Genomic DNA, 14,991 nt, shown 5'->3' on the forward strand with positions numbered 1-14,991 from the left:
GTCCCTGCATGTGGATCCCACGAGCCCAGGGAAGGAGCAGGAGGTGGCTGGGAGCAGGCCAGGGTGTGAGTAGATGCCATGCTCCGTTGCTTGGTTTGGGGCCAGGAGCAAACTTGATTGGGATGCTGTGAGTGTTGACGGCCTCGCCAATTTCCTCACCCCTCTGGGTGGACCAGGTGCCTTCAGAAGGAAGGACAGTTGGGGAGATGGGGAACGAGCAGTGTTTCCAGCACAGGACCCCAGAGACCCTCATAGGGTCAGGTGGGAGGACTGTGTGCACATGTGTGCGTGTGTCTATTTCCTCTGTGGGGACGGAAAGGTGATGGGCAGCTCCAACTCCTGCTCCCCTCACAGTGCTCAGTGGACTGGCCACCAGTGTCCTGAAGCACCTGCATATAGGCTCTACGGGGGACCAAGCAGTGGACATCGCCTCCAATGAAATGGCCATCAAAGCCCAGCTCACCCTCCGGGTTCTCTTCAACCGTTGGCCCCTGGCATCCAAGAGCAGGGTGGGAGCAGGGGTAGCTGGGGTTGGGGGGAGGCTTGAGCCAACGGTGGGGAGGGGCAGTGTCTGTCCACCGCCTGTGGAAGGCTGACTCATCAGGCTCTTCCAGGGGAAGAGGGTGACCCTCTTCAGCTACCTCTTCTCATTGTCCAGAAAAGGGAACAATCAGAAAACACTCCACTATCCATTCACTTAGTCATTAATTATGTGGCTCTGTCATTTGCATTTACTGGGCCCCCTCTCCCTGCCAGGCACTGTGCTGGGCCCTGGGAGTACCAAGATGAGTGACGAGCTGAGGCAAACTGCTTCTGTCTCTTGGGCACAGGTAACAGAGAAAGCCCTGGTGATCACCAGCCACCTCTTCTCCCTCATCCCACCATCCAAGCTCAGGAAGCAGGTGAACTGGTTAATCCGACGGCTGAAGACTTTGACATCAACAAATGTGAAGCCCTTCTACATTTCCCAGGTGATCGGGGTGGGAGTGAGAAGGAAACGGACCTAGTTCACGCATTCCATATTTACTGAACAGTTCACGCTGATGCCTGTGTTTGTAAAGGTTTCACTGGAACCCAGCCATGCCCAATCCCTTCCACACAGTTTGCGTGTTGTCCAAGGCTGCCTCTGAGCTATGACAGCAGAGTGGACCAGCTGTACCAGAGACCCTATGGCCAGGAAAACCCAAAATATTTCCTGTCTGGTCCTTTACAGAGAAAGTTGGCTGACCCTGGAGTGAATGCATCCCACATTTTTTGAGTAGCTACTATTAATATAAACAGGGCTGTGGAATGGGGCTGGGGAAGCTGTTATGCTTGTCTCGGAGCTGCTTTCTATCTATGGGGAAGAGGAAACTAGAAGAAACAGAGAAACCATGATTAGTTCTGCCTGCAGGAATTTAAGGAGGCTTCTCAGAAGGGGGGATATTTGAATGGTGCCTTGAAGAATGAAGCAGACATTATAGATGGACAACAAGCAAGGGGAAGAACAGTCCAATGATCCAACTCCGGTGGAGAGACTTCTGCTTCTGGCAAAGATGGGGTAACCGGGCCCACATCTGCTATTCAGCCTCGCTAACTGAAAAACTGGGCAAAAGATAGGAAATAATGGTTCTCAAGACGGTAGGCATCAGGGAACAAAGAACAGTGATCCCTGAGAGGCAGGAAGGAAAGGAAGTGAGCCCGGTAGCCGCCCTAGCTCGCTTCCCGAAGAGAGTTTCCCGGCAACAGCAGAGGGAAGGACTCCCTGAGTTGAGAAGATGGTGAGGAGAGTTCAGGGGGACCAAGGCAGCTGGAGTTGACAGAGAGGAGTCTTCAACACTGTCTCATGTGTGAGGAACCTGCTCCAGGTAAGAGAGGGAACTAAGAACTGAGGGAACAGTAGCCAGAACTCACACCCGGCCAGCAATAGTGCCTGTTCCCAGCAGCCAGCCTGGAAAACCTCAGAATTCACAGGGCAGCGGGCAGGGTACGGAGGAGCGGGACAGAGTAAAGAGTCAGCTAAATGTTGTTCTGATCTTGTCTAGCAAATCTTAAAAGCAAGACCCAAAAGGATTAAACCATTTCCAAGTAATTGTGTCCCAGAACAAACTCAAGAATATTTACAGGAATACAAAAATATTTGGCACCCAATAAAGGAAATTTACGATGAGTGGCATTAAATTAAAAATCACCAGGCATGCATGGAAGCAGGAAAACGGACCTATAATAAGGATGAACATCATGGAAAACTGAACCAGTCCTCAGTCAGAGGTTAAAAGAGGCAGATAAGCACATTGCAGCAGGTGTCAGAACTGCATGCCCTACGTTTCAAAGCGAGAGGAAATATTAAGTAAGCCAAGCAGAAACAAGGAAGATCTATGTTTTTAAAAGAACCAAATCGAACTTTTAGCTCTAAAAATTAAAGCATCTGTGATGATAAAAAGACTGGATGGGATTAATAGCAGATTAGACATTGCAGGTTAAATGACTGGTTAATTTGAAGACACAGCAATAGAAACTACACAAAATGAAAACACACAGAGAAAGAAGACTGAAAAAAAAAAAGGAATAAAGCATCAGTGAGCTGTAGAACAACTTCAGTCAGCCTCATTCATTTGTAGTTGGTGCCTCCAAAGAATGGGGAGAGAAAAAAAGAAATATTTGCAGAAATATTTAGGGAGAATTTTCTAAATCTGAAGAAAATTATGAATGCACCAATCCAAGATACTCAATTAACCACAAGCCCAAGAAAAATAAAGAAACTACACCAAGGCATAGCATAATCCAATTTCTTAAAATCAGTGAAAGAGAGAAAAACTTCAAAGTACTCAGAGTAAAAACAGAAACAGAAAAAACTCTGACAACAGCAAAAACCATGTTTCATGTAGGGGAACAAGCTAAAGACAATACTCACTTTGTCATTGGAAAGAACACAAGCAAGAAGAGGGTGAAATGGCACCTCCAAAGTAGTGAAAGAAACACACTGTCTCCTAGAATTCTATACCCACTGAAAATACCTTTCAGAAATGGATTAGAAAAAATAAGTTTTCAGACATACAAAAGCTGAGAGAATGCATCCTCAGTAGATGCACACTCTAAGAAATGTTAAAGGAAGTTCTTCAGGTATAAGGAAAATGATACCATCTAGAAACACTATTTAGATTTATACAAAGGAATGAACAGAACCAGAAATGGTAGCTATGTGAGTAAATATATATTTGTTCTTATTTTTAAAATCTCTCTAAAGTGTAATTGTTTTTAAAAAATTAAGCCATGTGGGCCAGGCACGGTGGCTCACAACTGAAATCGTAGCACCCTGGGAGGCCGAGGCGGGAGGATTGCTTGAACTCAGGAATTAGAGACCAGCCTGAGCAAGAGCAAGACCCTGTCTCCACTGAAAATAGAGAAAATTAGCCGGGCATGGTGGCACACACCTATAGTCCCAGCTACTCGGGAGGCTGACACAGCAGGATCACTTGAGTCCAGGAGTTTGAGGTTGCTGTGAGCTAGGATGACGCCATGGCACTCTAAAAAAAATTAAGCCAGGCGTGGTGGCACGTGCTGTAGTCCCGCTACTCAGGAGGCTCAGGTGGGAGGATGGCTTGAGCCCAGGAGTTCTAGGCCAGCCTGGGCAACATAGTGAGACCCTGTCTCAAAAACAGAAAACAAGAACAAAGAAACACAAAACTAAACAAAAATTATAACAATGTAGTGTGGAGTTTATAACATGTAGAAGTAAAATGTATGACAATAGCACAAAGTCCTCATGGTATCCTCATCAGCACACTTATACTTACTATACATAAGGTAGTATAAAATCCCATAAAGGCTGACTGAGATAAGTTAAAGATGTGTGCTAGCAACTATACCAACCACTGAAAGAGCAAAGAGTTATAGCTAATAAGCCAATAAAAGATAGAAAGTGGAATTATATTAATAAAACATATTCAATTAATTTTTAAAAAACCAAAAGGGAGGGAAAGGGGAACAAGGAATTGAGACTAATAGAAAACAAATAGCAAGATGGTGGATTTAAACTTGACCACATAAATAATCACATTAGATGTCAATGATCTAAATATCTCAATTAAAAGGCAGAGATTGACAAATGGATAAAAAAGCAAGACCCGCCTCTCTGCTCCCTACAGGAATTGCACTTCAAAGATAAAGATACAAATAGGTTAAAAGTAAAAGGACAGAAAAAGATATACCATGTTAACACTTCTCAACCAATAGGCTGTATTGGCGATATTTATATGAGAAAAAGCAGATTTCAGAGCAGAGACTATATTCAGGTATTCTAAACATCTCTGTACTTAATAGCAGAGCTTCAAAATGCCTAAAGCAAAGCTAATAGAACTGCAAGAAAAAATAGACAAATTCATAACTACAGTGAGAGATTTCAGCAGGCCTCTTTCAATAATTGATAGAACGTGTAGACCACCAGTGTAGAACAACAGTCTAAAGCAGTTTGACCTAATTGGCACACAGATGGGAAAGGAAGAAGTACAACAAGCGTCTGGCACCATGTCTTTATTTGCAGACATCATGATCAGCTATATGAAAATATGAAATACTTGGGAATAAATCTGCAAAAAGATGTGTCAGACCTATACACTGGAAACTGCTAATCACTGCTGTGAGAAACTAAAGAAGACCTAAGCAAATGGAAACATATGGGGGTGATGGAAATGTTCATTATCTTAATTGTGGTGATACTTTCACAGATGTATACATTTGTTAAAACTTATTAAATGGTACACTTTAAACATGTGCCATTTATGACATGTCAATTATACATCAACAAAGCTGTTTTTAAAAAATCAAATGGGGCCGGGCGCGGTAGCTCACGCCTGTAATCCTAGCCCTCTGGGAGGCCGAGGTGGGTGGATCGCTCAAGGTCAGGAGTTCGAGACCAGGCTGAGCAAGAGCGAGACCCCGTCTCTACTAAAAATAGAAAGAATATCTGGACAACTAAAAATATACAGAAAAAATTAGCCGGGCATGGTGGCGCATGCTTGTAGTCCCAGGTACTCGGGAGGCTGAGGCAGGAGGATCACTTCAGCCCAGGAGCTTGAGGTTGCTGTGAACTAGGCTGATGCCACGGCACTCTAGCCTGGGCAACAGAGTGAGACTCTGTCTCAAAAAAAGAAACACACACACACACACACAAAATCAAATGGAATGTATTCACATGTGGAAAGGAAGGCTGTTTCCTCACACTGGTGATATGAACAATCTGCAAAACAGTAGAATCCACGAGGCAGAGGGGAGACATTTAGGCTGTTAGACTTGGTTTTCAGAATTACTAACATCAGAGAACAACAGAACCAGTTCTTGCTTTGGCCATGATTAGTTCATCCTGTTTCTTTGAAGGCAGCCAACACTTGCAGTGTTGAATCGCCCTGACGGTCTTTGGAATAATGAGATTATGTGAAAATCAGCATAGCTTCCTGGATGAGGCAAAAGGACAGGTCCTTGCTGTGTTTAGCTGTGGAAGAACTGACCCCTGAGCCCACCTTGAAAAGGTCCAAGAGGACCGTGTGCAATGACGATGGCTTGGACCATCCTTGAAGAGGACATGAGGAAGACTATTTCCCTTGAGGCTGTGGAAGGGGCTGGGAAGCCTTGTCCTGACTGTCCTTTTGCACACAGTGCGTATGCCAGATGTTGGATGCTGTGGCCGTCAGTGGCTCTGGAGGTGTGAACTTGAAGTTACAGCTGGAAAATGTCACTGGCCTGCTGTTCAAACTGGTGAGTGTGCAGTGCTAGAAACATCCTGGACTCCCCCTTTCTTCTTTGGAGCTGACGGCTTCCCCAGACCAGGTCACCACCTCCACACAGCACATGTGTCTTTCACGTGGCCACCTTAGCTGTACACACCTCAGGGTTCCCCGGAACAGGCACACGCCTGGATTCTGGGCACAGAGCGGGAGCTTTCCCATGAGGTCAATTGGACACATCCTATACATTTCCTGGGGTGACATATTTGTTGCTCCCCCTAAATTTTTGGAAATGGGCAGAAGGTTCAAGCCCCTCCATCAGTCCATGGGAAATGCCAGGTCTTCTGTGTGGTAGAGTAGGAAGAGGACCATTGACATTTTGCAAAAGGGTGATAGCTTCCTTGTATTTCATTTTTTGGCCACTGTCTCTCTCCCTCTGGGGAGAAGAATGTGGATTCCTAGGTTCTATTTTCCTGTTTTCCTTATAGCCACACACCACACTTGTCATGGCTTCATGCCTCAGATTCCTCATCCAGGACTACGGGCACTGGTTTCAGTCCTCCCAGGTCTGATGGCCTTGGTCTCCCTACAGATGAGTGACAAAGTCAACCAGGCAGAGCCCCTCTCTGTACAGAACCACACCTTAGCCCTGAGAGCTTTCTACATGCTGAGTAAGTGAACACCTTGCCCTAGCCCGGGGTGTTTGTGTGTGTGTGTGTGTGTGTGTGTGTGTGTGTGTGTGGGCATGGGTGTGTACTCAGTGCCACTTTGGTCTCTCCCTGGACTGCAGGGTGGGGCTAGGTTCCCATGGGGGCCTTCCATCCTTCTAGACAAGATGCAAAGTAATTCATGAGAGCTTTGCCTGAAATTAAATGAATCTGAAAGGGCACAGGCATTGCCCCACCCCCACTCCCTTTATTTCCACTCCTTTAGCCTGCGACTGACTTCCCTCTCTTCTGGCGGGACCCTCAGCTCCTAGCACGGTGTGCTGGCCTAGGGCAGGGCACGCTGGGAGCAGGGGAAGGCCAAGGTCTAGCTCAGGAAAAGCGTCTGGCACCATGCCTGGCACATGGTAAATGCTGGGCAGGAGCTGGTTCTCTTTCTTCCTCCGTCCTTTCTCCATCCGCCTGGCCCCAGATGTACCCAGCGCATGGCGATCAGTGCTTTGCTGCATGATTTCACTCCTGCTTATTACCTGCCTCCTACACACACCTGTGATTCTCTTGTCTGCGCACCCTTCTGACAGGCAGGTTATACCGGGACCCTCTGTTCCACCTCCTTCAAGAAACGATGAAATCTGAGGACCCAGCAGCAGTCGTGTCAGCCCTGGAGATCTTCAAGGAGATTTTCCAGGGAGGTGAGCGGGAATGGGGGTGGCCCTGAAATAGGCGTTGCTGAAACGGGAGCGTGGCAACACATGACACAAATGCAGGAAGGGATCAGTCAGGGGCTGGGTCGGGCTTCACGGAGGAGATGGCACAAAGCCCTGGAAGGAGGGCGTCACCGTGGGCTAGGAAAGGGAGCTCACAGTGAAGAGGACCACGGGCCAACATCTACAGGCCGAGTGGCACAGAGGGTGGGAGGACAGCTTGGCCGGAGAGGGGGGTTGTGTGGGCAATCACGGGAGACTGGCGAGGGCTGGGTCTCCAAAGCTGATTGATGAAAGAACTGTGTCAAAGCACTTTTCCACCTAGGCTGGTCCATCCCAGTGCGGGTGGGGGGCAGAGGGGTCACTGAGACACCTTTGGAGACGCCACCTGGACTTTGAAGACCAGGACTGCACCTGGAACTCCTGCCACCTTTCTGTCCTCTTACGTCTCCTGAAGCAACAGAGGAGGAGGGAGGACACTGACCACAGCATGTCTGTGTTTTCTCTAGAGCCCCAGACAGAGGAACTTAAGAGGGAGTTGATGAATTCTGTTGTCACTGTGATACTGGAGGATCGCAGACCAGTGAGCAGAAGGGCTGCCTGTTTGTGCTGGGGGAGCAATTGCTGTCTGAGACCCCAAGGTCTTGTTCAAGGAGGGGGAGGGAAAGGAGAAAGAGGAAGGGAGGCACTCTGCCCAAGCCAGTTCTGGCCCCAGACATCTGCCCTTGGGATATATTTGGGTTTTTCAAACTGGGGAAGAGTTGGAGAAGCAGACGGGTGGTTCCTACCTGCCTCCTTAGGAGCCTTTGCTGTGGGCAGCACTGTGGTGTCCCCGGGGGAGCCATGGAGTTCCAGATGACACTAATCAGCCACCTGAGAACTCACAATTTGCTTAGGCACAGAAAGCCCCAAACATCACATCTGGGGTGGGGTGTGAGAAGCTGTATTTTGAACAAGCTCCACAGCCAGGGTTGGAGGCAGCAGAGACTCCCAGCTCTGATGGTGCAGGACACAGCTTTGGGATGGTGAGAACAGGGCACAGTGGGTTTGAGTGCCATATGTAGGACAATGACATCATCTCAAAAGACAAGGGCTCAAGTCCCGAGAAGTCTCATGAAGAGACTGGGCTCTGGAAGGCTGGGACCTCAGGACTTGCAGGATTTGTTACTGGCTTCACCTATGAGGACCAGACCCTGGGCCTTTGCTGGACTGAGATTCTCCCCTACCCAGATACCTGGAGACATGCAGTGTGGGCAAGCTCGGTGCCCAGAGTTCTCCAGGAGGATGGTGGGAGTTGACGTGGGTCAGAACTTCCGGGCAGCGTCCAGAAGTGGTCAGGTTTGGTGCCTGGTGCTGTGTCACAGCCACGGAGTCCACTTAAGAGTCACAGTGGACTTGGAATTCAGAGGTTGGAGTTCCTTGAAGACCTCCCTGGTCTGCTGAGGTCTTCTGTGTCCTCACCTGGAACCCAAGGGCTCAGATGGCCTCCCTGAGATCCCTTGCTGTCTTGCATGTGACCATCTGTGACCTCGCAGGTACGCTTGGCCCTCCTGAACTTCCTTGAATTGCTGAGCCATCATGACTACTTGAGCCTTCCCCATGGGAACATGGTCATCAAATACCTCCTCAAACTCAGCAAGTCGGACCCCTCAGTGAGCAGGGCCAGCCCTGAGGGGGGCCTGAGGGAGGGAGCCAGGCTCGGGGGAGGGCAGGGGGAGGAGCAGAGGGCAGACAGGAGGCCAGGCTGGCAGGACAGGCAAGGGTTTGGCCAGGGGAGCCCTTGACCTGGAGAGTCAGCTGGCCTTGCTTTCAGATTTTAGTTCTTTTGTTCTGCCTCCAGAATGAAGAGGACGTCCAACAGCTGTGTTCCAAAATCCTACAGACGGTACAAACAGCGGGGGTCACAGAGGCCTCTCCATTTCCTCCTCCCCAGCCCACTCTCTGACCCCCACTGCCTTCTCCTCCCCTCGCCTCCATCTCCCCCGTGTGCTGTCGCTTCCACCCTCCGCACCCCTGTCTCTTCCTGCTCCTGGGGCTCTTCTGAGAAGGGGCTCAGGGGAGCACATGACAGTCACTGGGTGGCGAGTCTGGAGGCCTGAGCCCGAGTCCCTCTCCCAGCGTCTGGCTGTGACATCTGGAACAAGTGCTCTCTGGGCTGACTTTCTGCTCTGTAGAAGGGGGGATGATGCACCCCGCCTGCTCACGGCAGCCCCCAAGGCTTCCTGGAGGCTCCTGGGAGCCGACGTGCTGTGGAGCGGGCAAGGGAGGGCTCAGCCGGGGTCCTCTGCTCCCTGCACGCAGCCACTCTCCCCCGAGACAGGCCCTGTCTCCTGACCCCTCGCATTTCTTCTGCCTCTGGAATGTTCCCCAGTGAAGGCGATGACAAGTCACATAATTCCAAATTTCAAGAAGACCCCTCTGTCTGATTGAGTCCTTCCTGGTGTCTTTTTAATAAAGAGCATGGTGACATTTTACCAATTTTACCATTTTACCAGGCGAGAGAGACAAAGAAAATGGGAATGAATGGGGGAGGGGGCCGTGTCTACAGGTTTCACAGGCCCCTCCAGGAAAGGCATCCAAGGTCCTGGGGTTGGAGGTCACGTGACGGGGCTGATTTGGGGTTCACACTGAAGCCCTGGCACATCCCCTGCCAGGTATCCTTGCCCAAACTGGTCAGCTTGGTGTGTCATCCCAACAACACTTCCGCCTTCGTGGTCCTGAGCAAGAGCGCCACGGAGGTGGCTCTGAGGGCCCGGGCCCTGGGCAAGGCCCCCTACCTCAGCAGCTTCCACCTCAGGCGTGAGTGCAGGGGAGGGGACCCCTGGGGAGGGGACCCTGGGGAGGGGACCCTGGGGAGGGGACCCTGGGGAGGGGCAGCAGCAGCAGCGCAGGCTCTGGCCGCTCCAGGCATGGGAGGGGTGGGCACAGGCTGAGACCCCTCGGGGTACAGGGGGTGCAGACCACACTCCTGTGCCAGGAGCAGGGAGGGAGGAGGAAGACAAAGGCTTGGGCCGCAGTGGAACCCGTCAGCCCTCAGCATGGATGGAAAGGCGAGGAGAGGGCCCCGCACAGGTTCCTCTGGCCTTTGGTCCTCATTTTCAAGCCCTGGAGCACACATGGGGAAGCACTGTGGGTAGTCGCCAAGTCGTGGACACACAGACCGTCCCGTCCCGGTGCCTCCTCTGCCCCAGCTCTGGCCTCACTCCACTCGCCCACCCCTGACCTCTCATCCGTGGGGTGAGGGATGGGGCGAGGGTGTCCATTCAGCACTGACTTGGTGTTTGTTTCCTTTGCAAGCCGGAGCGGCAGGGGTCCTGCTTTAGGCTGAGTCCTGGCCTCTGCCTTGCTCCTCTGCAGCACGGAGGGTGGGCTGCCGCGGGGCTGGAGCCGGGGCCCCGGAGCTCGCACTGACACCATCCTCTGCCTCTGTCCTCTCTTTAACGTAGCCTCTGAGTTCGTCTCCCCACAGAAACTCCTGACCCATCTTGTGGTAAGTGACGCTGACACTACGTCTCCATCTGTCCATTCATCTATCTGCTGGTTCCACAATAGCTGAGTCCTGCTCTATTCCAGGCTTTACCCTGGGTGTGGAATAGGGGACCAAGGACCCTCAAGGCCCTAGGGAGGGGCAGCCCAGACCAAAGGGCCTGGAGGAGGGCACTGGCCAGGTGGTGGGGCCCGGAGCATGGGGACAGGGGGCAGATGGGGAAGGCCCAGTTGTCTCCTGTGTGGCCTCCTGGTGAGCTTCTCTCTCTGAACTTGGACAAGTCCCCATGCCTTTGCAGACCTCATTTTCTCAGTTTCTCTATTTGCCCGGCACTGCGACAGACAGTATGAATATGTGGAGAGACCAGGTATACACCTGCCCTTGAGGTGTTGACAGCATCAGTGAGGGAGACGACCCTGGGGAAGACCTAACCACCCAGCGTGACATGTGACGAGTGCCCTAACAGAGGAGCCCACCGGGGGAAGGGGGTCTCAGCAGAGCAATGGCTAACCCGGCCTCCAGCAGTCACGGAGGGCGTCACAGAGGCAGCGGCGTCTGAGGGCATGAGGGGAACATGTTCAACGCTAGGAAAGAATGGCAGGGCTGAGCTTGCCTCTAGCGTGCTATGGGCTCGTTCTAACGTTCTTCCTTCCCTTCCCTTAAATCCTTCTCTCCCCCTCCTTTGTGCTTCTCTTGCCTCTCAGTTGTGTGCCCTGAAGCCCTACAGAGAAAAGGTATTTGGAGTCAACGCCCTGAGGCTCCTCTATGCCCTGCACCCCATCACCTCCCTGCACCCCGTCATCAACGCGAGCGTGGGCCAGCTGTGGAACAAGGAGATCCCCAACATGTTGCAGCTGCTGCATGGTGAGGGGCTGCTGGCAGGTGGAGGAGAGGAGCTGGCAGTGGGCGGCTCCAGCAGGGCTGGACTCGCAGGCCTAGGGCAGAACTTCCTTGGGGTGAGGAGCACCGGGACCGGCCTCTCTGTCCCTCTGGGTGCCGTCTGGATGGGTGGCCTCCCGGGGCCCTGTTGTGCTCTGAGCACAGGCACAGGCCAGAGCTCTGTGGCTCCAGGGTTCCCAGACCGACTGCCGCCCCTTCCTGTGGGTAGAGGGCCAGGGGAGGGTGTGGGTTTGGGACCAGACAGACCCAGCTTCCAGTCCTCGCTCGGACACTGGCCAGCTGTGTGTGTTCGGCCTTTGGAAAGGCCGTCACCTTGGAGCCTCTGTGACGTGGGATGGCGGTTCTGCTGTAGGATCATGGGGAGAACGAGACGAGAGCCTGGGCTTGCGGCCCCAGCACAGTGTTCCAGGGTGGGTTGTTTTCCTGCTGGGGCCGTCCGGTCGGGTGGTCCCCACACTCTGTCCTGTCACAGATCACACAGAGAAGAGCCTGGATCAGGACGACTGGGAGGACAGGCTGCTCCAGGTGAGCCCTCCCTAAGACCCCTCTCTCCCCACCTCCCAGTGTGGCTCCCTCCTCAGGGCCCTTAGGGAGAAGAGGCCCTGGATCCTCAATGGCTGAAGCCACCATCAAGGGACCTCCCTGACCATGGGAGCCTCCCTCTGGGCACCCATCCCTCCTGGTGCCTGCACCAGAGTGTCAGACTCTGGTCTCAGCCTCAACCCCCCTCCACACCCTCACGGCCCCTCCTTCCACGGAGAGTGAGGGGAAGAGCCCTGGCTGGGTGTCCTCGGCAAGTGATTTCACCTTTCCAGGCCTCAGCTTCTCCATCTGTAAAATGGGAATGTTAACTCCCATTGCACAGATGCAAATAGGATAATACAGGAGTGGGGCTTGTCGACCAGAAAGGTGGCATTGCCACACGAAGGTGGCTTTGCCTTTCTCATCACTGTGTTGTCATTCTCTGTCCTGGCCACCCCCCACTCCATGTATTTCAGTCCTCCCTATTTCTGGAGCTCTTTCTCCCTCTTTCCAGACAGCATCTTCTGTCTCTTGCTGCTTTCCTACCCCACTTGCTTGTGCAGAAAGTCCTTCCACTGTTCGGTGTGGCCCTCTTCTCCCTTCCTCTTCCTCAGTTTTCCAGTCAGTCACTGGTGGCCATCAATGATGACAGGTGGCTGGAGCAGCTCGACATGGCCATCCTGGAGAGGATAAAGAATGGCAAGGACAACGAGGAGCAGAAGGTGCGTCTGTGCCTATGCCTGTGGGGGGAGGGGCGTTGGGGTGGAGGGGGGAGGTGGAGGGGCCTGGCGGTCAAGGGCTATGGACGTGCTCTTGAGGACAGGCCTTGGGGGCCAGAGCACACCGGTGCTTGAACCTAGGGGGCTTTTATACCTACTCCTCGCCCCCACCTGTCTGTCACTGGCTTCCAAGCTTGGTCTGGGCCACAGAGTGGCACCTCCCAGGCACCTCCCTGCAAGGAGGCCGCGACCAACCCAGGGCAGTGCTCTTGAGAAGGCCACAGCCAGTCAGAGGGACCTCAGGTCTGGACTGGGCACCAACAGCATTGGCCAGAGTTGGGGAAAGGCGCTCACAGACAGGGGCCTTAGGGGGTGAGCTGAGAGCAGGTAAGACATCTGTCCAACCCCTAGCATGTTCCGTGTGCCGTTATGTCAGACACTGCGGGGCACAGGCGAGGGACGAGACAGACAGTGCTCCCGAGCTCTGCTCTGGGCAGAGCCGTGGGGGTGGGCAGAGCCAAGAACCCACTGAACAAGTACAGAAACGAGATCTCAGGGACTGCGATGAGGTCTGAAGCAAAGACCTGTGCTGGCGCGCTGGAGAGGAACTTAAGAGCTCAGGGAAGGCCCGTGAGGCAGCCTTGAAAGATGAGAGTGGGGCGGCATTTTGCAACCCCTGGAGGAGAGAACCAGGGAGAGAAAACAGGAAATGCCAAGGCCCTGAGGTGGCAGAGCGAGGAACTCTGGCAGTGGACAGGCCCCAGGCCTAGTGAGCAGGGACAGAGGCGTGACACAAGGAGGAGAGAGGGAGCAAGTGATGAAATGCACTGGCTCAAGCATGCGTTTTTGGTTTTCACATTATGCAAATGTGAGGAACTGTTTCTATGTCCCAGCTGGGAGTGGGCAGTGTGTGGAGCAGGCAAGGTTCCTGGAAGTAGGAGGGTCCTTCCCTAAGAGGCTGAGGAATTAGAAAAGCAGTCTTCTCCTCCCTGCAGCCTGAGCCCCTTCCCTGTCATATTGTGCCTTGTCCAGAGCTCCGGCACAGACCAGAAGGGCTGCCGTGGAGGACAGAGTGTGGGAAAGTGGGGGCTGACAGTCACAGTCTCTGAGGTGGCCGTCCCGTCGGCTGCCCTGGCCTCATTCCAAGCTGTGCCTGACCTGGCCCTCTCACCACCCTAGGCTTTCCTGTACAAATTTTTTGGCTTCACCCTGCGGACCTCCAAGAACTTGAAACTGGTGCAGATGATGCTCTCGGCCGTCCTACACACCTCCCACGAGGAGCTGCGGGAGAGGGAGGTGAGGCACAGGCTCCAGGAAAGGGGGTCGCTTGGAGATTCAGAGGCAGGATGGCGAGATGGCCAAGAGCTCAGGCCTGGCAAGCCAGACTCCCCGGGTTGGAATTTCAGCTCTGCCGCTTACTAGCCGTGTGCCCTCGGCGGGTGTTACTGAACCTGCCCGCGCCTCCGTTTCCTCCTCTGTTAAATGAGGCTATGGTGCCTTCCTCAGAGAACATTTTCTAAAAAGCCTTTTATTTTAGAATGATTTCACACTTACAGAAAAGTTGCAAAAAAGCAAACACAAAAACAAGCAATGGCGCCAAGAATTTCTGTAACCCTTCTCCCAGATTCTCCAGATCTTAACATTTCCCATGACTGCGTCATCCTTCTCCCTCTCCGCATACATCCATGTTATTATTTTCTGTTATGGTTCATTCCAAGAAGTTGCAGACGTGGTAGTCATTGACCTCAAATGTATCAGTGGGTGTCACCTAAAAAGAAAGCTATTCTCTTAGGCAACCTCAGAACAATGATCAAAGTCAGGGCACTCGGGTTGCTACAGTGCTGCTATCCAGCTTAGAGACCTGATTCCAAAACTGCCGACTCTCCAAGCAACGTGCTTTAGAGTGAAAGAAAAAGTGATTTTTCTGATCCAGGATCTCATTTACAATCGAATAGTGTATTTAGTTGTCATTTCTCTTTAATCATTTTAAACTTGGAACTATTCCTCTGTCTTTATCTTTCATGATCTTGACATTTTAAAGAAGTCCCGAGCATTTATTTTGTAGCACATCTCTCCTTCTTGGTCTGCGTCCCGTTTTCTCATGACGAGATTCTGCGTCTGCATTTTTGGCGGGAATACCACAGAAGATCTGTGTGTCCTAGGGCGGTTTGGAGGACGAAAGGTGTAAAGGGACTTAGAACAATGCCTGACACAGCCCTCGCTGGGCGCTGGCCGTGGGTGGAGCTGTTGGCAATGCCCTCCTGCCTCCCCTCTCCAGGGACCCCAGAGCAC

The 14,991-nt window shown here is 52.3% G+C and overlaps 1 protein-coding gene across 1 annotated transcript; it reads left to right on the forward strand.

Moving 5' to 3' along the window:
* Positions 1-11,814: 11,814 nt before the first annotated feature.
* Positions 11,815-14,241, forward strand: LOC123621134 (maestro heat-like repeat-containing protein family member 1). The gene is made up of 4 exons (XM_045526980.1): positions 11,815-11,872; positions 11,931-11,983; positions 12,595-12,702; positions 13,879-14,241. Exons 1-4 carry the CDS (start codon positions 11,815-11,817, stop codon positions 14,119-14,121), a joined length of 462 nt encoding a protein of 153 aa, XP_045382936.1. The 3' UTR covers positions 14,122-14,241.
* Positions 14,242-14,991: the final 750 nt, after the last annotated feature.

Source organism: Lemur catta, chromosome 15, assembly GCF_020740605.2.
Source record: "Lemur catta isolate mLemCat1 chromosome 15, mLemCat1.pri, whole genome shotgun sequence".
NCBI classification, from domain to species: domain Eukaryota; kingdom Metazoa; phylum Chordata; class Mammalia; order Primates; family Lemuridae; genus Lemur; species Lemur catta.